At 37.6% G+C, this 27777-nt stretch overlaps 1 protein-coding gene across 1 annotated transcript in view; it reads left to right on the top strand.

Annotated features, from left to right (window-relative positions):
• LOC131478773 (lysine-specific demethylase 6A-like) overlaps window positions 1-27777 on the top strand; it is a 94210-nt gene that overhangs the window by 66167 nt on the left and 266 nt on the right. The window contains 13 exon segments of the mRNA XM_058659345.1: window positions 153-287; window positions 1446-1538; window positions 2663-2761; window positions 3719-4099; window positions 8756-9528; window positions 11882-12011; window positions 13079-13184; window positions 15250-15455; window positions 22069-22133; window positions 22207-22281; window positions 22749-22897; window positions 25207-25321; window positions 27054-27241. Of these exon segments, the coding sequence (XP_058515328.1) occupies window positions 153-287; window positions 1446-1538; window positions 2663-2761; window positions 3719-4099; window positions 8756-9528; window positions 11882-12011; window positions 13079-13184; window positions 15250-15455; window positions 22069-22133; window positions 22207-22281; window positions 22749-22897; window positions 25207-25321; window positions 27054-27241 (2515 nt within the window).

Below are 27777 nucleotides of genomic sequence, written 5' to 3'. Positions count from 1 at the left end.
CACTAAGTACCCAAACAAAGCTTTGCAGAGGCCCCGAAGCTTTAATTTATTGTATGAAATGTAGATTCCTATAACCTTGAGAAGGATTTAGTGGACTTGCTTTTACTCAAGTAGGTTTGTGTGAAATTTACTTTTTACATAATTTTTCCTAGGCTCAGTTGTGTAACCTTCCACAAGGTAGTCTACAGAATAAAACTAAATTACTTCCTAGTATTGAGGAGGCATGGAGCCTACCAATTCCCGCAGAGCTAACCTCCAGGCAGGGTGCCATGAACACAGCATTGCAGGTGAGAAGTTGGGTTATGTTCTGTAGATGCCCAGCTTTAAAGGTTCTTTCCATAGTTATCAAACTAATTACAGTAAATGTAGGATTACCTTTTAAACATATAAAACTCCTTTGAATTTAATTAAAGTTGCTGTATATTTAACTGCAAAAATATTTTAGAACAAAATAAAACTTCTGATAAGGGGAAAACCTGGGATATTGATTTTTAAATTAAAATTCATATAATTGAAAGAAACATCAAAACTTCTTAAGAGACTTTCGCAGTAGTTTATTAAATTCAAAATTCTACACAAGCTGTGTATTGCTATTGAAAATCATTTGATTTTGATTTTTGATAATTGCAGTCAGTGATGTCCACAAAGCTATGAGAGTGTACAGCTTAACAAATTATGTAATACAAAGGAATTAATTAGGTGAAATAGAAACTTACCTTTGTCTTAATTTTCTGATCATTTTGCTTGTAATTGTCATAATTCAAGCAGTGGACTTAGACCTCCTTCAAGCACCAATTACTTAGCAGTTTTGTCACTAAACATAACTTAATAGCAAAGTAGAATTTCTATCCAGTTCTGTAAAGAGGAATAAATATCTACTCTAACAAAACAAATTTTATATTTTAGAGAAAATATTCTAGCTGAGTAAACTAAATAAGTCTTCTAAAATCATTCCTATCTATATGAAATGCTGTGGACATCAATAGTTTAAGCAGTGTTGCAAGCCCATTAAGCACATCATTTTAAGTATAAAAGGTATAGATAGAATAGGATTTATGCTGTCAGACCATTTTGCTCTTATTTCTGCTTTCACTTCAGCACTGAAATTGAGTGATGCAAGTAGTAGGCAATCTTTCAAAAGGTTTGAGGCATATGTGAAATATTGCCCATTCCCAAACTTTTTTTCACTCAAATTTTGTAGGTGTTCATTGCAGTGTATTTTTTAGGTGTTATAAAAATTATTGGGGAGGTATAAACCCTATCCTGTAAACCTGTGTCATGGGAAATAAAGTAATTAAGAAACAAAAACAAACAAAATATTAATGTAAAAGCTTAAATCCTGCCATCTTCAAGTTTCCCAGTTACTAGTTATTTATCTGTCTCGTCTTATGTTGATGGTATGGTTTAACAACTGTTCCTAATTTTTCAAAACAAAATTTTCTCAGAATGGTTATGATAACTGGCATGGTGACCAGCCTATTTCACATTCAGGACAGCAACAAGTTCACTCTTGGCATTTGACACCACAGAAATTGCAGGTATGAAATATTCTTTTGACAAATTCTTGCTAAGTTTTTGGGTGTTGGGACAGCCTTTTAGCTTGGCACCTGCAACACCAATATTCCTTATGAATACTGTTTGTTGTAGTATTGGCTACCCTGCTTGCAATCTAGCTCTTTGCTGATGTACGTGGGTAAACAGAAGAAAAAGTCACAATTGCTTGGGTCTCTGCATGTACTTTTTTTTTTTTTAAGATTTATTTATTTTATTACAGTCAGATATACAGAGAGGAGGAGAGACAGAGAGGAAGATCTTCCGTCCGATGATTCAATCCCCAAGTGAGCCGCAACGGTCGGTGCGCACCAGTCCGAAGCCGGGACCAGGAACCTCTTCCGGGTCTCCCACACGGGTGCAGGGTCCCAAGGCCTTGGGCCGTCCTCGACTGCTTTCCCAGGCCACAAGCAGGGAGCTGGATGGGAAGTGGAGCTGCTGGGCCCTTGTACTCTTGACTTTAATCTGGTCCAGTGCCAGCCATTTTGTTCATTCGGGGCATAAAAGCAACAAACAATTGTTTTTCCTGTCTTTTCCTATATTCAAATAACTAGCATTTTCCAAGTCTTTTAGGGTATTAAATCTTTAAAATGGAATGGTGGTCAACTCTCTGTGTGTGTATACCTTTTTAGATTGAGATTTACTGAGAATGAGTGAAATATATGTCATCTTGTCATTTAGCTTTTCTCCACAAATTTTGTGGTGCTCAGTCTGATAGTTTACTTTTAAAATGTCTCTTAAATATGTCCCACTTAATAATGTCTGTTTATTATGTTCCTATGTCTATTATTGCTAATTATTTATTTACTATGTATTTCTTATATTTATTTATTATTATGTATAGGTGCTAATGGCACATTTATTATTTAATTTGACCTCTGTTGAGGTATTGAGGCCACTTGACTGTTAGAATCAGTGAAATTGTACACATGTTTGTACTAATACATATTAAATTAATATACCTCTTTTCCTGAAATTTAATTCCTTCATGGTATAGCTAACTCAAAAAATTATTTTTTTGAAATGGGTATTAAAAATTTTCATTTTGAGATTGATCACATAAACTTATTCTACATTTTGAGATTAAACTTGAATATATTCTTTTCGCTAGCACTTGGAACAACTGCGTGCAAATAAAGATCACCTGAATCAAGCACAGAAATTGATGCTGGAACAGTTGGAAAGTCAGTTTGCCTTAATACAGCAGCAAGTATGTGCAATGTTTTCTCCAAAGATTAACTGCTGTTGAATAGAGTCTCATTTGGATACAATATTTCTTGGATACGCTTCAGAGAATTGTTTGTGTTCATTTCTGGCCTTCTGCGCAATTAATGTGATTTTTATGTTTGAACTTTAAATATAAGTTATGAGCAGATTTTTAAAAAAGCATTCTAATTGTATTTGAGAGGCAGAGAGAAAGAACTCGGTTACTGATTTCTTCCCACATACCTACTAAAGCTTACATTTAGGAAAGGCTACATTAAGATTGTAGAATTTGACTGAATTCTCTCCTGAATTGGCCAGAAGTAGAAAACTGTAGTTATCAGTAGTTTTCAAAATGGAGTGGAAACAATTCAAACTGCTTGTTTTTACGGGATACAGGTGTTCCAGGAGAATCAGTTACTACTATGCCAAATGCCTGCTGTTGAGCTACTGTTCATGAAGGATAGCCATGATTAACTTTGAATAAAACACGACATTTTTAAAGTATCTTTGTAGGATGCTCAGTTTTATTTAAGTAAGTTTATTCTGAATTGACTTGGATGAATTGTAATAGTTTTGACTGGGAAGCTTTGATATAAAAGATATCAAAGATATAAAGGATATCTATCTAGTTTATGATACAGATTTGATAAATGGTAATTTTCAGCTTGTTTCTTTTGCATTTAATGAGACATTTGCAAATTATAAATCTTAATAAGGAATATCTTCACGTACTAATCATATCTATGAGTTAGATATGAATATATATTATCTATATTATGTATAGATTATATATTATGTATAGATATTATGTATATATATATACATATATAATATCTATAAGTTAGAACACTATTCTTTGCTTTCTAACCTGATGAAATCTAATGTTACAATAAATTTAGACGTGCATCAGTTACACATTTTTGCAATCACACAGAAAGGCTTTTTTTGTTTGTATTTGAAGATAAGACAGACAAGACTTGCTCAAGTACAAACTGCTGGAATTCCTAATGGACCAATAGCTGATTGATCACTGCCTACAAACTCTGTCTCTAGTCAGCAACCATATGCTGCTGCTCTGACCACAGTACCTACTGTCTCTCAGCATACAGTCCACCCTACTTTTCTTAAAAAGCATGTGTCCAATGCATCTTTTCCTACAGATTATTTCCATTTTCACACATCAGAAACTCTAGGGAGTACTGACACTAGTTTGATAGGCAATAATTCTATAACAGAAAGTGGAAGTAATGGAAATATGCCTTACCTACTGCAAAACATGTTAATCCTACCTCATAAGCACATAAATCTTACAACATGGAGAAAACTATCCAACTCTGCTAAGGTAAAAAATGATCAGCAACTTTGTGGGCCATGATGTAATAGTGACCTTTATTTGACTTAAGCTATTTTCAGCACAAGAAATTATTTTTAGAACTACTTTTGAATAATTACTGGAAATGGGATGGGATTACAATATAATAATAATCCATCCACTTATGTATGTTGACATGGCAATTATAAAGCTAGTGAATATGCAAGTAATTTTACTCTGGGAAATAAAAGGAAAAACAAATTGCTAAGTCTCAAAATTCTATTGCTCATTAAGTAAAGCTTTCTGGTCACGTAAAACTTTATTGCTTACTACAGACATTCTTTGACTTATGATGGTTAAATGTTAAATTTCCTGCTTTGTGATGATATAAAGGTGTTATTACATTCAGGGGATAATGTATGTTAGTTTAGTATTTGCTGTTTCTTCTAGATTAATGATTTGCAGTACCAGCCTCCCATAGTGGGCAGAAATGGCATTATTATAATGACAGGAAACGGCCTACTCCATTGTACTTGATTGACACAGCTTGGGAGAGTTTCAGATTTTGTGGAACTAACTGGTTTTCCTAATTGGTTTTCTGGTTTTCACTTTCAGTATTCTATGCAATAAGTTGTTGAGATATTGAACACTTTATTATAAACTAGGCTTAAGTTAGGTGATGTCTAATTTCATATTTAAGGTGATATAGATTATCTGTTTAATAGCATAGATGCACTGAATGCATTTTAACTTTCAATTTAAACTGTTGAATTTCTCTAAATTATTATGAAATGTTTTTTTCATTAACATCTTTAGTGTGGACTGATTGTCACATTTGCTGATGAAATGCATTTGTCTTTACAGTATCAAAGAAAATAATTTCTCTTTTCTAAAAATACCTTGTAGTTTATTTATCCATGATGAATGTGACAAAACTTCTGACACTATTTTATTTTCTGTTGCTTTTTTTGTAATGTTCAGCAGTTGGAAACTTGAGGTTTATATGTTTTTCGATAGACTTTTGCACTTTAAGATCTTCTCCATGTCATTCAGTGCTATAATATTCCAATGTATACATCTTCCAAAGTGATTTATTTATCTCTTTACCTACTGATGTTCTTCAAGGTTAATTCTGGAAATCAGAAGTTATACAGAAAACAAACAAATGTTCATGTGCATTTGTTTTAATAGGAATATTTTCAATTGATTTAACCCCTATTGTTCTACTGTGCTTTACATAGAAAAGCGTTGAAAGCTTAAATTGAGCAACAAATATATCACTGTCACAAACTTTAGGAAAACTATTAAACTATGTGCATAATTGAAAATTTGAGGGCCTGGCATGGTAGCATAGTGGTTTTAGTCCTCGCCCTGAAAGCCCCGGGATCCCATATGGGCGCCGGTTCTAATCCCGGCAGCTCCACTTCCCGTCCAGCTCCCTGCTTGTGGCCTGGGAAAGCAGTCGAGGACGGCCCAAAGCCTTGGGACCCTGCACCCGCGTGGGAGACCTGGAAGAGGTTCAGGGCTCCTGGCTTTGGATCAGCGTAACACTGGCAATTGTAGCCACTTAAGGAGAGAACCAGCAGGTGGAAAAAATCTTTCTTTCTGTCTCCCTTCTCATCTGTATGTCTGACCATCCAATAAAAATAAATTTAATCTTTAAAAAGAGTTGGCTTTAAAAGTTAGCACTTCAGAGACATTTAGACATTCAGGATGATGTGCAAATACCATTTCATTTTTAAAAAAAGGAAGAAATATTCTTACAGTGGTTAAGTTTATATATGCTTATGATTGATGGTTTTTTAACAAATTACTAGTTTTCTAAACTGGCTATACCATTTTGAGTATCATTCTGTAATGAGTGAGATTGATTTTTTTTCTACATTCTCACCAATACCTGATGTTGTCCATTTTTTGATCTTGAGCAAAGAAGTCTTATTCTATACAGTTTATTTTTATTTTTTTTAAAGATTTATTTAGTTTACCAGAAAAGTAAATTTTACAAACAGGAGACACAAAGAGAAAGATCTTCTGTCTCTTGATTCAGTTGGAGCCTAGCTAATCTGAAGCCAGAATGCAGCATTTTCTTTCTAACCTCCCATACATCCCCCAAGCGGGTGCAGGTTCCCAAGGCTTTGGGCCGTCCTCGACTGCTTTCCCAGGCCACAAGCAGGGAGCTGGATGGGAAGTGGAGCTGCCGGGATTAGAACCGGTGTCCACATGGTGTTGTGGTGCATGCAAGGTGAGAATCTTAACCATTACACTATCATGCTGGGCCCGTACTGTGCAAATTTCAAAACCAGATATGCTAAACATAAACTGCTTTAATGTTCATCTCAGTGATCGGATCACTTAAAGATAGCTAAAGGTGACAGATTTTGTAAATAAAAACACCACACAACTTCCTTCTTGTTGTAAGTATGTATCCTAAGGCCTGTTGTTGTGCATGACTGTTGAAGAGAGAATGTCCACACACTTGGGTACTTGCTGTATCAATTAGTCTGAAGAGTAGGCCAGTTATGTAAAACAGTAGCCAGGTTTTAAAAATTAGCTTCTTCTTCCCAATACAGTATTTAATAGAAGAGATAAGGAGTTCTGCCAGTAGGATCAAAAGATGAGCTGGAGAAAAAGACACATATGCCTCACAGAGGAACAGTGTAATATAGCAAAAACAAAAGCATTATGTATGTTTTTTGCCCCATAAAGATGTTATTTAAGGTATGTTGTTTGATCACAATAATCGGGCAGATTATGCTCGTGTGCATCTGGATATGTTCGTCTCCGTTACATTGGTGTCAGCATTGAGTGAAGGTTCTGATGCGTCTGAAGCCAACAGGATCCACTTAAAGAGTCCTGTACACAACCTAGCACATGTACACTGCAGGTGTACGGCCTAGGGAACCAAATCAATTTCCCACTTTGCATGGAACTTGTGCAGTGTTACTTAGTTGACCACATTAATGTAAGATTTAATATTTTGACATTGAATGACATTAGAGAAACAGAACTCTTGTATCACCTGATTCACTCTAGCAAAGGGGAAAAGCCAGTGTTGCACCAGAGTGAAGCCTTGAACTTAGTGTAGGTCTCACCTGGGTGGCAACGGCAGTAAACAGACACATAATCATAGAGCGAGATCAGAAACATAGCAACCAGACCTCCAACTGCTACTTCTATCAGTGTTGGTTCATTGCCTGTTTGCTGTATTGTCCTTACCTTTCCACCGGCTTCCAGTTTTCATGAGTAGTTTCTTGTTGCCTTTTTCTTTTTAATATAATATAGGTATTAAAATACATATTAAATGTGTTTGGACTCTTTAATGTACTGATTCAAGCTATAGTGTTAGTATTCACTGAACTTCTTCAATCTATAACATAAAAAGTTTCTTTGGAAAAATCAATGTTGGATTTATTCTGCCTTAATTTCTTTAAATGTTTTTTCACTAGGTGTGTCTATGTCTGTGGCTTTTGAGATCATTAAAGATTAGATTTGGTAATTCCTCACTGGTTTTAAAGTTATTTATTTTACTACTTTTCTCTAATATTGGCCCTTTTTTTCTTTTTCACATGATACTCCAACTAGAGAAGTTACGATAGTGTTAATATTTTACATTTCTGCTTATTTTCTAAAGAAATCACTTGCTGTCATAGTCATATCCTTTTTTTGAGTTCTAGAACAAGAATCTTAACTACTATTACATATTTTCTTTTTATCATTTGATAGCAAATTTCATTCATTGAATTATACTTTGTATGATTTTTCATGTTTGTAATTTGAAAATAGATAAAAAATACATGCTATTTTCAACTAGGAACATTACGGTAGGTTCATAGTGTTTTCAAATGTTTGAAAATAATTTCAGCAAACTTTAAAGGACTAGAAATTACAGCTAAATTATAAATTCAAATTTTATCAAAATATAACTTACTGTAGTCAAATTGTATTTTTCCCAAAATCAGACTTACCTTTACTATACCATAAATTACCTAATCATAAAAAGTAGTTAATTCTAGTATGTTTTCCAGTGTCCTAAAATTCCTCAAAAATGTCATGTTGAAAGTTAGGAATATAGTCATAGAATTATTTTACTTTTTTGTTTGTCTTTATTCCATATTTTGTATTTTCTTATTTTGAAGTATTTTAACTTTTCATATCAAAAAGTAAGTTAGTTGTTGGCTTAGTATTTACTTATTTTTGTAAATAATGCTAAGAAATTAGTTTATAAAGTTTTTATCAGTAAAATAAGATGACAATCTTCTTACAGCAGTTTGCAATACCAGGGACAAAGTAAAAAAATTACTTAGTTTTCCATATACTTTCATTCTTTAGCTCTAATAAATTACTGTCTTAATTCTTCAATATATTGTTTGTACATACATATAGAGTACCTATTTTCAAGATAGTTACCTTATATTTAGAGTACAGTTCTTCTATTATGAGACTTTTCTGTACAGAAACATTTCTGGCTCATTAGTAAGTAGAATTGTACCATGTAGCTTGTTTTAACTATTTCAGTTTGTTGATTCTGAGAACATTTTTTAGTAATTGTGGCATTTGGGTTCAATGACAAGTTTTTCGCCATACTTTTATTTACCATGTTAACACTCAGTATTTTCTGTATATTTATTCTGAGTTGCATTATGTTAAACTTAGATCAATGTTATGTCTTCGTTTTCTTTTTTGGAGGGGATTTGTAAAGGCCACAATTCAAATTTGGCAATACTTAATAATGATCAACCTCTGTTTTCTACTCAGCATGCCCAAGATGTGCAGGTGGCTAGCTCTGGCATTCAGACTCAGAATGGACATTACATTCTGCCCAGAAATTCAGTTCAACAGGGCAAAGCTCTCAAGCACCTTTCGTCTCATATTGCTACCTCAAGCGCACAGTCAGGCATTGCACTTACCAAAGAGAAAAAGTCTTCAACAAATATATTCTTGAGCCCTGAAGCAAGCAGGCATGTTGGAGTCACGTCTATTGGCTGTGCTGGTGTCAAGAGACTTTCTAATGATTTGCATCAGATGGCAGCAGTTGCTGTTTCCAATCCCACCCATGGAGATTCTGTAGCATCTAACTTACTCATTGAAGACAGTCCTCAGGCCTCTGCCCTGTTGATTAGGAAAGCAATTGGACATTTGAATATTGGGACTTGTGAGAAAGTCAACAGTACTCACCCTGCTTTTCATACAATGACGGATGATTCTGTTGCCTCTTCACCTTCTTCAGCTATTTCAACATCATCAACTCCAAAATCCACTCAACAGCCAAGCACACAAACTACTACCAACCTTAACAGCCCTCACAGTGGATCGCATACAGTTAGCGTAGAAGGACCAGAGAACATCCAGAGTTCTATGAAAGCTGATATTTCTCTAGATAGTCAAAAATCTGCTCAAAAAATACCATCAATGTCTGTATCCATATATTCCAGTTCAACTGACATTCTAAAGACATGCAGGTAAGTATGGGAAGCTGAATCAAAGAGTGAAATATTAATTACTGAACGTATTATAAAACATGAGATTTTCAATATTTTTAGTGAAAGGAAGGTTACAGTTATCCAAGATAGCAATTTCAAAAGTTGTTTTCATGCATTGTTTGCATATAACGACAATAATGTCTCAGATGTGAAAGCCTATTGTATAAACAGTTTTACCTCAGAGTTTACTACTTTTTCTGATGCTAATGAAGTTAATAGGTTGTTGACAAGGTTTTGTTTTGCAGGGGGGATTACCGTATTCTAGGATTGAAATTCCTAGATGCTCCTACTAATCTGTTTTCTTCTTTTTTCAGCAATATGAAGTGCTAGAAAAATAGTCCCCTGTTTCACTAAGATTATTATTTTTTTTGCTTAAATTTGACAAGACATTTTGTCATATTGTAGAACTGTGCACAAGAGAGTCAAATGCTGTGAACATTTAGGCATGTTATAAACTATTATACATTCTGATAAAGACAATCATATTCTGATAATTGAGTAATCTCATAGATTTAAAAATTGGTTTTGATCTCTTATCCCAAGATTCAGAGATTAAAAATACTTTTGTTTTTGGAAAACTTTTTTTATGCTATCATTCACTTGCCATATAATATATTTACTCAGTGTTTTTAATTCTTGGAATATTTCTTAAAGAATTAGAGCCTATTCCAGGTTTTTTTTTTTTCAGTTGAGAGCACAGACAATATATCTGGTTCATTGCCAATATGTGTGTAACAACCAGAACCAATTGAAGCATAACCTGGAGTTGTTAATATGATTAAGGTTTTGTATGAATGACCTGAGCTATTACAGCCAAATTCTGTTATACATTTATGAAATTCTGGAATCAGGAGTCATAATTAACAATCAAATCAACTCACTCTGTGACATATCTTAACTACACAGCCAAATGACCGCTTTACTCATTAGCATTGTAGCAGTTTTCTCACATAATAAATTAATACTGTACAGATTAAACACAAAAGAATTAAAATCTTCAATTCAATAAATAATCTGAGTCATAAATATTTCATATAGAAAAGCAAAAGTGAGTTGATCACAAAGCTTTCTATAACATTTAAAAATAAATAAAATGATACATAATTTAATTGAATTTTTGAAGATATTTTTCTGGATTTAAATTAAAACGTAAAAGCAAATAGTCTTCAGTCACACAGTCTAAAGATTATTCTTGACATATTTGTACCGTTCATTTAATAACTTTGGATTTCAACTTAGAAAGTTGACTACAAACTATAAAGTCTGTTACTGAGATTTCATGGTTATCTTTCTTGTTATTGCTGAAATTTTTGTACAAAATTTTACACAAGTGAAATTAGCAGCTTTCCTACTTCTTAATAGTTTAAGAGTTTTAATATTTGGTTTCATTTTGAGGTAATTTGAAATAAAGAAAGCATTTAGCCAGGTTTGGCAAGATAGTGTAGTGGTTAAGTTCCTCGCCTTGAAAGCCCCGGGATCCCATATGGGCGCCGGTTCTGGTCCCGGCAGCTCCACTTCCCATCCAGCTCCCTGCTTGTGGCCTGGGAAAGCAGTCGAGGGTGGCCTGGGAAAGCAGTCGAGGACGGCCCAAAGCCTTGGGACCCTGCACCCGCGTGGGAGACCACGAAGAGGCTCCTGGTTCCTGGCTTCAGACTGGCTCAGTTGCAGCCATTGCAACCACCTGGGAAGTAAACCAGCAGGTGGAAGATCTTTCCCTCTGTCTCTGCTAGCTATAACACTACTTTCTCACAGGAAGTTAATAAACACAAAATTTTAAGAAGATAGAAATATTTTGTAACTGCCTTTGTCCAAGATACTTGTTTTTTATCTGTTTAGAAGGCAAGGAGATACACACAGACATGTCTCCTGATTATTAGTTCACTCCGCAAACGCTCACAACAGATAGTAATGGCACAAAGTGAATACCCTGGAATACTTGGTTTTTCTCAGGCTGCATATTTGAAGAAACCTAGACTCAGAAATAAAGAAACTAGTTAGGCCTTGAGAAAGACCTGGCATGAAACTGAGCTTTCAAACAGCAGTTTATACTATCTTATAATAAAATATCCACAGAAGAACTATAAACAATTTACAACATATTAAGTAACATCTAAGGAAAATATTTAATACAGTTACTTATAAATAACAACTATGTACAGTGTAAGAAAGTATTACAATTGCACTTATGCCTATAAAGTGAATCACTTTACTTTGTGAAGTTTGCAATCTTGGGTAATGCAAATAAACTGTCCATTGTCTAAGATGTCATATAGAAGTCTTTGTTTTGAATATAAATTTACAGATGTTGTTTTTCTTCTGCCTTTTGAAAAAGAAATCTAGGTAAAAATGGCTTGTCTAATAATCACATTTTGTTGGATAAATGTCCACCTCCAAGACCACCAACTTCACCTTATCCTCCCTTGCCTAAAGAGAAGTTGAATCCACCCACACCTAGTATTTATGTGAGTCTCAACAAACTAGAAATAAATATGTGAACTTAGTCTTGTCGTAATTCATGAGACAGATACATTTTTAAATTAATGCAGATGCCCTTTAAAAAACATAAAATTTCCTTTCACAGGCAAATGTTTCAAAAAATAATGTTTATATTTACCATTAGAAATGATTATTATGTTAAAGTGGGACTTCACCAGTTTGTTTATATTTAACCAGATGTTGCAAGAGTACTTCAATGTGTATTCACATGGTGCATTTACAATTGCATTTACCTTCCTAAAGTAAAGTAATTGCAAAACACACAAAATAGCCCAACTAATCAAATGCATCTTATTTCTTGGCCTTTGAAAGCCTTTGTTATCAATATTTTCAAAAAATATTGTGTAGAACAATTTAACATGTTGTGAAGTAAATAGGACAAGGTGTTTGTTCTGACATTACTTTTAAAAAAACTTCAAGAAGATGAGTTTATTTCAGTAAAGCTCTATCAATTAGGGTCAAAATAACTATTTTGTGTGTCTTCATTAATTTTATTCGATTTCTTAAGTTTATTTTTTTAAATTTAATTTTTTGATTTTATAATATAATTTCATAGGCCAATATTAGCTTTTTGCAAAGAAGGTTGTAATTATACATGCTGCTACTTGTTGTTAATACCTTAAATTTCATTTAGTTTTCTGCCCCCATGAGAAAAGGTTGTGAATATCAAAATAATAGACTTATATGAGAAGAAGTTTAAAATCCACTTAACTAAATACTTTTAAATTGCAAATTGAAAATAAGCATTATTTTTACTTTTAGCAATGTGTTTTGATGAAAGACATGATACCTTGTTTTTCTCTTGAACAGTTTATGCCACCATTTTTTCCCTGCCTTCAAATATATATAACCTTAAAAACGAGAAAAAGCAAAAGAGGCAGTATTGTAATATGCTGTCATTTGGACAGGATTTGGAGATTTGACTTTGATGGGCAAGAAGTTTTATTAATACCTTAGTCATTTGTTTTAAAACATCTATAGTTAATATTTAGTCATTTTCCTGAGACCTAACGAAACATTTTAATTTTTCCAGCTAGAAAATAAGCGAGATGCTTTTTTCCCTCCGTTACATCAATTCTGTACCAACCCAAAAAATCCTGTTACAGTAATACGTGGCCTTGCTGGAGCTCTTAAGTTAGGTAAGGTTTTAAAAGCTTTCATTGTTTCCTTTACTGTATTTCTGTTTACTAAAGAATTGTGAGAGGATGCTAGTAGAATATTATGTTTGGTATTTTTATTCTGTCTTTGAAAAATATGTACATTTTCATTACAGGAATCTTACTTCGATATAGTATCAGACTTTCTCTCACTTTTTGTCTTATAAATCATATGACATACCGAGTGTGTTTGTAGGTGGTACAGTGTGCTGTTTGGATTTATGAGTGTTTTTTTTTTTTTTTGATAATATGAAATTGATAAGAATATCTTTTCAGACAATGAATACTTTTATATGGTAAAAGAATTTACAGCTTATTCTAGTTTTTATTAAAATACAATGTATTTTAAGTTCCACCATCTGTAAATTACAACATCCTGCTCCTGCTTAAATGCTGCCTGTTAACTTTTTGCATCACAAACATATTGCTATGCTCAGTCTGTGATAACTACCGTTCTCAAAATCTATCAAAACAATTGTTTGGCATTGTACATATGAATCACACAATGAGCAGGTAATTGTCTCTTCGTGCTTGTCTTGGTTCACTAAATGACTAATAGCCTCATCCATGTTGCTGGAAACCACAAGATTTCATCATTTTTGTAGTTGAGTGACATTTAGTTGTACACAAACACCTTTTGCTAGACTCTATGATTATTTGTGTATCTCCCTCTAAAAATTTTACTTTTAAACATATACACTATACATTTCTATCACGTCATATATCATGTCTAATTATATCACATTGCATATAATATGTCTTATATATTATGTAATATATTTAATGCATATATGTGTGATATGTAATATGTGATATATAATGTGATATTGTGCGTATTTTATATTAATGTTTAAAAGTTTTAACTATCTGTGGGACCTGGCACAATGGTAAAAGTCCTCGCCTTGAACGCCCCGGGATCCCATAGGGTCGCCGGTTCTAATCCCGGCAGCTCCACTTCCCATCCAGCTCCCTGCTTGTGGCCTGGGAAAGCAGTCGAGGACGGCCCAATGCATTGGGACTCTGCACCCACGTGGGAGACCTGGAAGAGGTTCCTGGCTCCTGGCTTTGGATCGGCTCAGCTCTGGCCTTTGCCATTTGGGGAGTGAATCAGAGGACAAAGAATTTTCTTCCTCTCTGACTCTATCTTTGCATATCTGACTTTCCAATAAAAATAAAAATTAAAAAAATATATCTGTGTAGTTCTGTTTCCTATTGTTTAGTAAATTACTTCTGGGTTTTTTGTTTTATTTTTGCTTCATTTGCCTTACTTTTGCTATTGAATTAATTGGATTCTATAAAATTCTGTTATTAATTAGTTCTAAGTTGTCTATAAGTTGTCTCTGAGTTGTGCTTAGTTCTCTTTCTGTTAAGCAGCATGCTTGAGTTAAATAATTAAAATTTGAACAGGAAAAATTTAGCTTTTTTTCTAAGTGCTACCACTCTTTTTTGTAATTTTTGTTTGTTTGTTTTTATTGGAAACTCACATATACAGAGATTAGGAGAAACAGAGAGAAAGATGTTCCATATGCTAATCCCCACCCCACCCCCCCCCCCCCCGCTAAGTGAGTGCAATGGCCAGAGTTGAGCTGATCTGATGTCAGGAACCTCTTCCGGGTCTCCCACACGGGTGCAGGGTCCTAAGGCCTTGGGCCGTCCTCGACTGCTTTCCCAGGCCACAGGCAGGGAGCTGGAAGGGAAGTGGAGCTGCCGGGATTAGAACCGGCGCCCACATGGGATTTCAGTGGGTGCAAGGTTAGGTCTTTAGCCTCTAGGCTACCAAGCATATGAACCAGATGTGGTGCTTAAAGTGGGAGGATTAGTCGATTGAGCAATTGCTCCAGACTCACTACAACTTTTTTTTCATTAATAGATAATGTATGAATTTCTTACCATAATTAGCTTTATTAAATTTAAGGAGTAGATAATAGTGCAAATATAGTACCAGCTGTCTTTGATCATATGTGTTTGTTTTTCTTTTGGAACACTAAATTTTAATTGTACCACATACAATTGTAATTCCTGAAATGACTTACTTTTTTTTTTTAAGATCTTGGCCTCTTTTCCACCAAAACTTTGGTAGAAGCTAACGATGAACATATGGTAGAAGTAAGAACACAGTTGCTGCAGCCAGCAGATGAAAACTGGGATCCCACTGGAACAAAAAAAATTTGGCGCTGTGAAAATAATAGATCTCAAACTACAATAGCTAAATACGCACAGTACCAAGCTTCTTCTTTTCAGGAATCACTGAGGGTAAGTTCTTAATATTTGTTTTTTCTTCCTTTTGGTGGTTTTAATTGTTCACACTACTTAACTGTATTTATTGCTTTCTGTTCTATTTCATAGATTATTATCAAGCTCTAAAAATTTAAGCAAACGTAGTTTATAGTGGACATAAACTTTTGTTTTGTTCATTTGAAAAGCTAAATGAAAATAAAACTGCCAAAGAAAGAAAAAAAATAAAAAATGATGGATAGATGAGTAGATAGATAAGATGATAGATAGATGCATCAATCTATTTTTACCTTTTAAAACTATTATCATTTTGTGATACAGTTCCATAGGCTCCTGGTATTTCCCTTATCCCCTCCCCAATTTTCCTCCACCCCCACCTAGTTCCCCTATATTATTACTATAGTATACTTCTTCATACAGTCCTGTGTCCATCATTGCGGGCATGGACACTGGCAGAGAGTCCAGCATCCTATTGTCAAGATATAGTGAACAGTTTCATTGTAAGTCCATCTTTGTCTGGAAGTAGAAATGCATACTGCATTGTATCCTCACATCTGGATGTTAGACCCCACTTCACAGCTACTGTACATCCCTCAAATGAAAAGTCATAATACAAAGTCAACAATAGAAAGAAAAATAGAAATTTACAATGCCATGAAGTTAAATAACATATTACTAGACATGACAGTCTCCATTACACAGCTACTATACATCCCCTTAAATGAAAAGCCACAAAACAAAATCAGCATCAGGAAGAAAAAAGAAAATAACAACACCATGAAGTTAAATAACATGCTACTGAATGTATCACTGAGCAAATGAAAAAGAAAACAAAGAATCTTTTTTTTCTTTTGGTTCAAATTTTTTTTTGTTTTTCTGAAATATTTAATGGAAAATGTTAGCAGTATGACCATTGTAACTCAGTCAAATCAACAATTACAGTCAATACAATTGATATTTATCAAAAACACAACTTGGCCTAAAATGCAAGCCAATATGTAAGTTTTTTTTTGGAAGGATCAATGTTAACACCCATCATATATATAACAACTGAGTACAAACTTAACATGAACGTTTCTGTGCAGTTACATCTTGTTTAGCATTAACAGTCATAAATTGATAAATTCTTTTCATGAGACAATTAAACCACAATTTTAACTTTGCAGCATATAGTGATTAAGCATGGTTTTACAGAACTTTGCATTTTAACAATTGAAGGATAGGAAAGTTTTAGGCAGGAGAGCAGGGAAATCCCAAACAACCCAGTGAGTGAGGAAGAATTTAACTCTACATCCTGCCTGGTAAAATCCAGGAGGAGCAAATAGGGAGCCTGACCAGTAAGTACAGGCTGAGCAATTATAGGTTAGTTGGCCTTTTCCCTGGCTGTTCCAGACTTTCTATATCAGTGTCTCTCTCTGTCTATCTGAACAGCCAAATGGGAAGCCTGGCCAGTAAGGTACAAGCTGAGTGATTATCAGCTAGCTGACCTTTGCTAGTCTCTGTCTATCTGAACTAATTTGGGGGCTCACAAGCAACCCTGATGGTCGGTGTAAGAGAGGGCTGGTAGCCAAGGCTGGAACTGGATAAGGACCTGAGAAAGCCCCTCTGCTAATGCAGAAGGAAATTTACAATCTTTCCTCTCTCTGGGTGCCACCTGGTTCTCCTGGCTGTAGTTCCAGTGTCACCAGACCATATGAGAGTGTTTGGGGCTGCTACCATCCCGTGTGGGAAATCCCATAGGAAATGACTGACCTCAGAGTTCTCAGCCTGCAAGGGCATTCATATTCCTTGTGATCTCCTAAGCAGCTGGGATGCGGTTCTCGGTGTCCATACTGACAATCCTCGATGGAGTATCCATTGCTTCTGTGGCAAAAGCACTTGGGAGGCCTCCGGGAGTCTCCGGGACTAGGATACAGACCTCCTCTTATCCTCCTGTTCCACCCTGAGATCCGCTCCTGCTCTGTGCAGGCAAGTTCCTTCTAAGAGGGTGCCAGGTTTGTTCTTGGATCCCACCACAAATGCCTATGGTTTTTCTAATGTCTAAGGCTCTTAAGAATTTGTTATCTATAAATAATAAGTTACACTTACAGTCTTCCTCAAACATTCTAAGAAGGTGGAGAATTTCTCTGTGCTCCTGACCTGTAGTGGAACAAGAGGAGTATTAAACAAATTTAGTTGCTCAGTTCTTAGAGGCAGTTCCACTGGGGTTCCATCTTCTCTAGGGGCAGCATTGTATTCAAAGGAGCTGCTGCACTTCTGAGGCCAGATGAACCACAGGGAAACCCAGAGTTTTGAGGATCCATCAGGAAATCCTAGGGGCAAGAGCATAGCCTTTCCCATGGATTATCGTGTTCCAGAATATCAATCATTCAGGTATTTTATCAAATACATACAAAAGTCTCTTGGGAAAGGAGCCTCCTACAGCATGACTACTGCATGGGATGCCCCTGCCAGACCAGACCCAATGCTGAAGACTTGGGAGTGGTTGTCAAGACCTAGGTGAGCTCTCAGGTGTTTAGAGTATATAATTGCTGCCGAGGTACATCCAGAGATAAGCCCAGTGTGAGTGTAGGTGAGGGATGAATTCTGTGTGATTCCTAGCAATGGGGCCACAGAACTTTCTGGCAAGCATGGGGACTGAGATCTGAGGGTTTGGAGGGGAGAGTCCATAAGATCTATTTGGGCCAGACTGATTCACCAGCCCACATGGGAATCCTGAGATGGGCTGTTAGTGTAGAGCATCACTGACTGCCTCACACCAGTCCACATGAAAGCTATGAATCAGGGCCTGTCTGGTAAGGCTAGGTACCAGTACCTGACTGAGTGGTGGAACAGTGACGGGTCACACTTGGCAGGGTCAAAACACTAACCAACATGCAAGAGAACCAGATCCGAGGGTAGATTCTGTGGGGGAAGTGTGGGCCCAACACTGTGGAGATACAAGTCCCGCTGGTTAGCTCGCAAGCTGGGGTGGCGATGGACTAAATTAGGAGTGACCATGGCACCTGCCATCACTTATGGGTAAAGAAAAAAAAAAACCAATGGCAATCTGGGCAGGTCAAGGCAGCAGCACCCAAAGGTGCATCCTAAAATAGGATGTGGGGTGGGCTGAGCTGTAACTGGAAGGGGGCGGTCTGAGCAAGGCCAAAAAACCTCAACTCACAGGGAAGAACAGAAATCAGGATGGAACACAGGTCATGCTGAGCTAGGCTCTTACCCTAACTGGTCTGCATGAGCCAGGGATACTACATCACTGCATCGAAGGCGAAGGCTGACAGGTGAGAGGCTAAACCAACTGGGTCAGAAGAACCAGTGGCACTCACATGACCTATAACTGGGAATAGACCCCATTCAGGAGTTGTGAAAGTGCACCCTAGCCGGGTTGGGGTTCACACTGAGGATCGCAGGGCCTGGAGTGGGGACTGTGTTCTGGTCTAAATATGGCTGCAGTATCCCTTGGTACAAGTGTGACATGGGTCTGGGTACACCTAGCTAAGGTAGGTACCAACACCGTCTGGTGTCCTGGAGGACCAAGGGTAGATGTGGGATAGACTAGGCAAGGTCTCAACCCCTACTGAGCCATGTGTGAGCCCTATGTGGGTATGGACGAGCCATGGCTGGGCTGAAACATCCAACAGCAAGGACCAGTTTGGGTTGAAGGCCAGTCAGGAAAAAGTCACTGTTCCTGCAAGGACAGGAGGTGAACTGACTAGGGCTGGCCCATGGACCCCGTGGTATGTGCAAAATCTGGCATTGGGAGGGGTTCTGATGGAGGAGCCTGGGCAGCTCCTCTGGCAGGACACAGACCCTGCAGGTAAGCGCAAGAAGCATGATAGGAAACAGCCCAGAATAGGCCATGGAAAGTTTCCCACTGGCACACATTCAGCATGGGTCAGGGGCAGACCAGGCTGAATCAGTTCACGTCATCCACTGGCAAATCCGAACACCAGAACAGAGTGTGGGATGAGCCGGTTTTGGTTGCGACACATACCAGCGCCTTACAGAATGCCAAAGCGATCAGGGCTGTACCAGATGTGACTGCAGCACATGTGAGAACCAAGGAAGAAGCGTCAAGGGCAAGGGAAATGTGTGAGTTTGGAAGGGGGTAAACCAGACTGGGCAGAGCTACATCTGTGGACCCCATTTGAGTTAGATCAGGGAGAAGCCAGACTGTGCTGACTGTTCCTACTGGTGCAAGCATAATCCAAAGTGGGTGAGGGATGGCTGGGCTTTGAGGTAGCATCAGCTGGCAGATGCTGGAACTGAGGGCTAATTCTGTCAAGTTAAACTGCAGAACCACCTGGACAGTGCATAATCCACAACTGGGAGTTGCCTAGTAGGGAAATAGTGGGCACCTCCCTCTTGGGCTACCATTCTCACTGGAGAGCATGAACACCAGGACTGGAGAAGTGGTGGTTTGACAGAAAGTCACCCACCAGTATGTGTGTGGGCTGGACAGTGGTGCTGGTTAGGTTGAACTAGGCTTCAATGCTTGTTGACACGTATGATAGCTGAATGGGATGCGGGACAGGTCAGTCTGAAGTACATAGTGGCAAGCACAGGAACCAGGGTAGGAAGCAGGCCTGGTGGGGGTTATTGCAGGTTGCTCCGACTAGGTTGAAGCTACCACAGGTTTGTGTTGAGGGCTGAGTGTGTGATGGTTATGGTTGGGCTGGATCACATACCCATAGTTTCACATAGAAAACAGGGCTGGAAACAGAACTGACACAGCAATTGCAACCAACCAGCATATGCATAAGTTGATTGGGGCGACGGACTGTGCAGGATCTTGTACTGGCAAGCACACACAAGAATCAGGTCTGGGATCACCTCAGATGAAATTTCTTTGGAGATCCCTCCAACTGAACTGCTGATCTCAGAACCCCAACCATGAAGAGACTGTGTCAGCCAGTGGATTCTGAATAGGTTTCATCGTGATTGGAACGGTGAGATTGGCAGCAGTTCAGACCTGTTGAACTACCAAAACTGCTTGAACAGGATCCTCGGAGCGTGTCCCACCTAGGGGACCGCGGATGGGTGGGTGGATGGGTGGGGCTTTTCCCTTTGTTTCTCCCCTGACCCCAGATAAGGGAAAAAATGATATTAGTGTGGAAACAATGGTTTTTACCCACTTTCTTGTAGCCCTTGACCCTTTGTACCATAATCAACTGTGTAACATTATCAAAATTAAAAAATATTTTTCTTTAATGTACAAATTTCACCAATTTTGAAGTCCAACTACTTTTTTTTTTTAATCTTAATATCTAAATAATCACTTGCGAATTACATATCCTATTTTTTTTATGGTTCCAGCACTTTGATATAACTCTGATCTGTTTTGGTCACATGTAGTCCAAAATAAAAGACCAGTTTCTTTCTTTCCCACTTCTAAAAGAAACTAGGTTTTTTGTTTTGTTTTTAAAATTTATGAACTTGAATGGCAGATTAAAGAGAGACACTTTTCATTCACTTGTTCAGCTCCTATCTACCCTTTCTAAGAGGCCAAGAACTTGATCCAAGTCTCCCAACGTGGGACTAGTGATGATCAACTACTGCTCCTTTGTATACTAAACATTTTGTTTTTTCATTATCTTATTTGAGTACAAATTAATTGTAATTAAGCTTTTAACTTTTCTAAAATATTTGTTGATATTCTGGTAAAAATGGCTTTTTTTTCAAAGATTTATTTATTTTATTACAAAGTCATATACACAGAGAGGAGGAGAGACAGAGAGGAAGATCTTCCATCCGATGATTCACTCCCCAAGTGAGCCACAAAGGGCCGGTGCTGTGCAAATCCGGAGCCAGGAACCAGGAACCTCTTCCGGGTCTCCCACACGGGTGCAGGGTCCCAATGCATTGGGCCATCCTTGACTGCTTTCCCAGGCCACAAGCAGGGAGCTGGATGGGAAGGGGAGCTGCCGGGATTAGAACCAGCGCCCATATGGGATCCCGGGGCGTTCAAGGCGAGGACTTTAGCCGCCAGGGGCCACCACACCGTGCCGGGCCCAAATATGGCTTTAATGTTTAGGTTTCTTTGCTAGTATTCATATCATACCTTCTTCCTCTTCCTCTTCTTCCTGCTTCTTTGCATCCTTTTCGTACTCCTCCTTCTCCCTTTCCCTCCTCACCTTCTTTTTCCTTTTCTCAGTGCTTAACTTCCCTTACCCACCTCAACCTAGAGAAATTTTTTGAAAGAGACAGATATATCTGCCAGTTCAGTCCCCAAATGTGTACAACAGTTGAAACTATACCTGTCCAAACCCATGAAGCACGAGCTTCTTCGATTCTCCCACATAAATGAACTTCTCTTGCTTTCCTTGGCACCTCGTATGGAATTTCCCAAATGCTGAAAGAATTTGCTTTTCCTACTATGCCACAGTACCAGCTCTGATGTTGTGCTCATCATAATAATTTTTGTGACTTCTAGAACAGGTGGAGGGCTGTGCCTTCGTCTTCACTGAAGCTACATTCTGTGAAATGTACCTACAGAAATTGATTTCTCAAACAAAACTATTCATATAAATAAATGCATATAAATAAAATAAAAAAGCAATGCATTATTCATCTTTATTATGAGAATTATAGTTCCATTAGATACTGAGAAAAACCGTTTCTGCTGATATTATAGGAAGAAAATGAGAAGAGAATACAGCATAAAGACGTTTCAGATACTGAATCATCATTTTCAAACAAGTAAGTAACTTTTAGCATCTACTCCATACTTTTGTGTTTAATACCTGGACTTAATAATTTCTCTTTCTTCAAGTTCTGGAAAAAGAAGGAAAGGACCTTTTAAAACCATTAAATTTGGGACCAAGATTGACCTCTCTGATAATAAAAAGTAAGTCCTCCTGTACCAATCCTGTATCCATGAACTGAAGCAATGATTCCTTTTCTTTTCCACGCTCCGTTTCTTCTCTCTCTTTTTTTTTTTTTTGCTTTCATTTCCTTTTTAATATAAAAGCTTTGAGTACAGTCTCTTGTCTCGGTGAAATTAATTTACAAGATTTTATAATTAAATTTTTATTACTGAATAAAATAATATTTTCTAAGTACGAAAAGTAAAAACACTTTGTTAAGGTTATTGTTTGTGGTTATATTCATGAGTTCATTTGAATTAAGTTTTTTGTTGGGAAGTGTTAAACAGAATGGTGTTTATTCTCTTTGAAGGTTGAAAAAACATTTAATTGCCTTTTTGTTTTGGTCAAATTATTGAGAAATATTAATTGCCAACAATGTTTACAGCTTACACAATGTAAAAAAATATTCACAGCTTTTTTAAAAGTTTTGACTTTTACTTTACTTTAGGTGGAAGATGCAGTTACATGAGCTAACTAAACTTCCTGCTTTTGTGCGTGTGGTGTCAGCGGGAAATCTTTTAAGCCATGTTGGTCATACCATACTGGGCATGAATACAGTTCAGCTATATATGAAAGTTCCAGGCAGTCGAACACCAGGTGATTTTTATGAACCAATATCTTCCATTGCTGGAAAACATAGTTAAAGCAAATATGTGATAAATATATAGAGTCAGTTTTTTCACATCTCAAAGTTAGTAATTAGTCAGAATTTGTAATTACTCAGAATTCAACTAAGAGTATTGCTTAATGTTACAAGAATATTGCTTCATGTTATTTTTCCTAGGATGTTTTAATGATTTTTGAATAAGTATGCTTTCAAAAGTTGGTGGAAAACTTAACGAAAATGTTTTGTTTTTCTGTAAAAGTTATGAAGTTCAAACATACAGGATCTTCACAAATTTTATGATGAGGCCAGAGTTGGAATAAATCAAGGGTTATGTACGTGTTGAATGCTGGCATCCAAAATCAGAATGGCTGCTTGAAGTCTGACTACTTTGCTCCAAATCTAGCTCCCTGCTGAAGGCAATACATAATTGTTGAAGTTTGTGCGTTGAGATATCCATGTAAAAAACTAATGTGGCTCATGCCTTCAACCTGGCCCATGACAGGCTGTTTCAGGACTCCAGCAAATGGAAAATCTCTCTCATGTTCACTGTGTATGTCTCGCTGTCAGTCAACTTTGAATAAATAATTGTTTTATTTTGTTTAGGATTTATTTGTTTCTCTTGGAATGGCAGATTTCCAGAGATTCAGAGAGACAAAGGTCTTCCATCCACTGGCTCACTCCCCAAGTGACTGTAACAGCCAGAGCTGAGTCAATCCCAAGCGAGGAGCCTCTTCAGGTCTCCCACATGTGTGCAGGGTACCAAGACTTTGTGTCACGCTCTCTGCTTTCCCTATCTCGGCATAACCTGTGCTCCATGCTGGTTTCTAGTTTTGCTTGTGGGCTAAGGTTTGCTCAGTGCTGCCCAGTACATCCCGTTCCATTACCAATTTACAATAGCCAACTGTTGGAGCTACTTTGCCCAGCTTGTTGGACCCCCAGGTCTGGACCACATGTTCACCAGCGGGAGCTATGACTCACCAGGGGAGTTTCCCAAGTTCCTCCACTTGATCCACTCCCAGACCCAGTTCTCATACATGCCAATGGGTTTTACCAGTGCCAGGCTCAGACTGGCCTCCCATTTGGCCTTGTATGAGCTGGTGAACGTTGCAGCCCAGGCCACCCCACACCCTATCCAGGTTGCACTTTCGGGTGCTGCTGCCTGACCAGTCCAGACTGTTGTAGGTTCTTTTACCTGTGATTGATGACAGGCTCCTTGGTCATACCTAGCTTAGTCCATCACCACCTCAACTCTTGAGCTAACCAGTGGGGCTAGAATTTCCACAGGGTGTGGCCCACACATCCCGCACAGAATCTACCCCCAGATATGGTTCTCGGGTGCTAGTTAATGTCAGCCCCCAGAGCCCAGGCAGGCCCAGGGACAGCTCGTCACGTGCACGCGGTGGCTGGAGTTGGGGCTAAGCAAGACACCCTGTCCTGAGACCCATCAGCAGCTGGCAGGCTGCAGGATGTTTAAACCCCCAGGCCCAAGGTCCTTGCACTAAAATTTGAATTATGCCACTGGAACTGTACATCTATCACCAAAGCAATTACATATTGCAATTATTGGAAGTGGCTGTTCAGTTTCTCAACTATTTTTCATAACAAGATACAGTGTCTAAGAGCTTGCTTTTAGTTATCATTCAAAAATTGTCCTTGCCTTTAAAATGATCCTACTATATTTTTAGTTTCACATCTAAGAAAATTTTGTTTGCTGTTTATTTGCTTCAGTTTATTGAAACTGTTTTAAATCCTGTACCGAAATTTCCATGACAAGTCATTATTTACTAAATGTGGTTCTCCTGATTTTTTATCACAGCTCAATTCTAAAAATAGCATTGTCAGAGTGTTGACATTGTTCTATTGATGAAGATACACTGCATTTTTTGCAAATGTTCATAAAACAAATGTACACAAAGTCTCTGAGAATAGCATGTTGCAATATTTTCTTGAGAACTTGCAAATGAATACTATACTAAATAATATGTATTTATAAGCAACTTAGGTTTTACACAATTTTTTGTCCTTAAAATGTACTGCTTTTCCATAATTTTAATTGTTAAAATACTGTGCCAGGGGCACTGCCATTCATGTATCTATGATGGAGGAATTACAAATATGTATTATGCAAAAACATCCAATTATATTGCTATATTAATTTTCCAGATTGCTGAGTATAAGAGGAAGTAGTAATAGTGTTAATTTCATGTATCTTTTCATGAATGTCATTTTGTTTTATGCATCTATTTTTAACTATTCATAAGTACATGTGCTATAACTTCCCTTTCCTTTTACTTACCAGGTCACCAAGAAAATAACAATTTCTGCTCTGTTAATATAAATATTGGTCCAGGTGATTGTGAATGGTTTGTTGTACCTGAAGATTACTGGGGTGTTCTAAATGAGTTTTGTGAAAAGTATGTATCTGAACTTCATTTAACACAGCTACAAAACAATTATGGCAAAGATTAAACCCAGAGAGTTGGATAATGTCATGGTCAGCTTTTATGCAACAGAATTTTTAGTTTCTGCAATTTGATTTCTTATTTCTCATGTTTTTTGGAGGTATAGTGGAAGATATGATGCCAGTAAGCAGCCGGTTAAGACATTGTCAGGAATCAACCTGACGTTTTTGCTTGCGAGATCAGACGAGATCAGGCGTGTTCAGAGTGGTACGGCCGTAGACACAACCTGATATTTGCAACAGTGAGAGCTGACCCGGGACAAGGAGGGTGGGGCCTGACAGGCTGGGCTGGGCTGCAGCAATTTTGTTGAAAAGGTTGATTTGTGGGGTTGAAGGCAAACAAATTTTACGTAGTAAAAGCTTCATTCAAAAGGAAGAATTGGACGTGGTGCAGTACCTAGGGGCTAAATTCCTCACATAACACCTGCCAGGATCCCCACATGGGCACCAGTTCTAATCCCAACAGCCCCCCAATTTCCATCTAAATCCCTGGTTGTGGACTGGAAAAGCACTAGAAGATGGCCCAAAACCTAAGGACCCTGCAGCCACAAGGGAGACCTAGAAGACACTTCTGGCTTTGGATCAGCTCTGCACTGGAAGATACAGCCACTTGCAGGGTGAACAAGCAGATGGAAGATCTTTCTTTCTCTTTTCATCACTGTACATTTGCCTTTCCATAAATATAAGTAAATCTTTACCAAAAAAAAAGAAAAAATAGGAGAGCCCGGCGGCGTGGCCTAGCGGCTAAAGTCCTCGCCTTGCAAGTGCCAGGATCCCATATGGGCGCCGGTTCTAATCCCGGCAGCTCCACTTCCCATCCAGCTCCCTGCTTGTGGCCTGGGAAAGCAGTCAAGGATGGCCCAGAGCACTGGGACCCTGCACCTGTGTGGGAGACCCAGAAGAGGCTCCTGGTTCCCGGCATCGGATGGGCGTGCATAGACCCGTTGCGGCTCACTTGGGGAGTGGATCATTGGACAGAAGATCTTTCTGACCTCTCTCTATGACTGACTTTGCAAAAAAAAAAAATAATAAATCTTTAAAAAACGAAAAATGGATCAAAGCATCCTTTATTGAAACTGAATCAATGATAAGTGTGTTTAGGCTTTAAATGACTTTTTGGTGAATCGACAATGCTCATTTGAAATTATTTTCAAAATTTCATCTTACATATTGAAACTTCTTTACGATGAAGTTTTCATTGAATTAACTGGGGAGATATCTATTTTTTAATATATATGCTTTTTATTTCTTTTATTGGAAAGGCAGATCTACAGAAAGAATGAGAGAAAAGAGGAAGAAAGATACTTTGTGCTGGCTCACTCCCTAAGCAGCCGCAAGGGCTGGTGCTGTGTTGATCTGAAGCCAAGAGCCAGGAGCTTCTTCCGGGTCTCCCATGCGGGTACAGGGTCCCAAAGCTTTGGGCCGTCCTCCACTGCTTTCCCAGGCCACAAGCAGGGAGCTGGATGGGAAGTGGAGCTGCCGGGATCAGAACCGGCGCCCATATGGGATCCTGGGGCATTTAAGGTGGGAACTCTAGTGGCTAGGCTATTCCAGGCTTCACTGGGAATATTTTAATAGACCAAGTACAGGGAATATTTTTTAGACATTTTGAATTATCTTTTCATCTCATGAGACAGACGAAATTGCATGAAAATATTATATTTCTTTTTTTATCTTTTGTTCAGGAATAATTTGAATTTTCTCATGAGTTCATGGTGGCCGAACCTTGAAGATCTTTATGAAGCAAACGTTCCTGTTTATAGATTTATTCAGAGGCCTGGAGATTTAGTATGGATTAACGCAGGCACTGTATACTGGGTTCAGGCTATTGGCTGGTGTAACAACATTTCTTGGAATGTTGGTCCTGTAACAGGTATTAATACCAATTTTATTCCTAAAGTATGATTCCTAGTGAGTTTATTTTTATCAGGAAATTGTTCTTTGAATGTGTCAAGAGAAACATTTCATCTGTTAGTACACTGATTAAATTCACATTTAAAAATATGATCTTGCAGAACAAAATTTAAACAAAAAAAACACATGATTTCTTTTAGTTTAGAAGATACATCTTTGTATTTTAGAGTTCAGTGTTTTGTTTTAAAGGTTTTTTATGGGGAACTGATGCATGTGATATGTGGCTCTGTTATATTAACCCTGTTACATTATGTGTAAAGAATATGTTCAGTGCAGCCAGAAAGTCATGACTTAAAAAATGGCTAAACATCATTACTGTTTGACTTGGATTAAAGTGTTTTATACTCTCAGCCCCTCAGTTTCTGCATTTGCAAAATGGGGTTTAGAAAAGCAAGAGAGCTTTGAGGAATGAAATTACAGAAGGAAAAAGAACCTCATACGACAATCTCATGTATTTATATCATGTTCCTGGTTTAATCGCATGTATTTATAGCA

Source organism: Ochotona princeps, chromosome Y (assembly GCF_030435755.1).
Source record: "Ochotona princeps isolate mOchPri1 chromosome Y, mOchPri1.hap1, whole genome shotgun sequence".
In the NCBI taxonomy this organism is placed as follows: domain Eukaryota; kingdom Metazoa; phylum Chordata; class Mammalia; order Lagomorpha; family Ochotonidae; genus Ochotona; species Ochotona princeps.
This window is presented reverse-complemented; position numbering and strand designations above follow the sequence as displayed.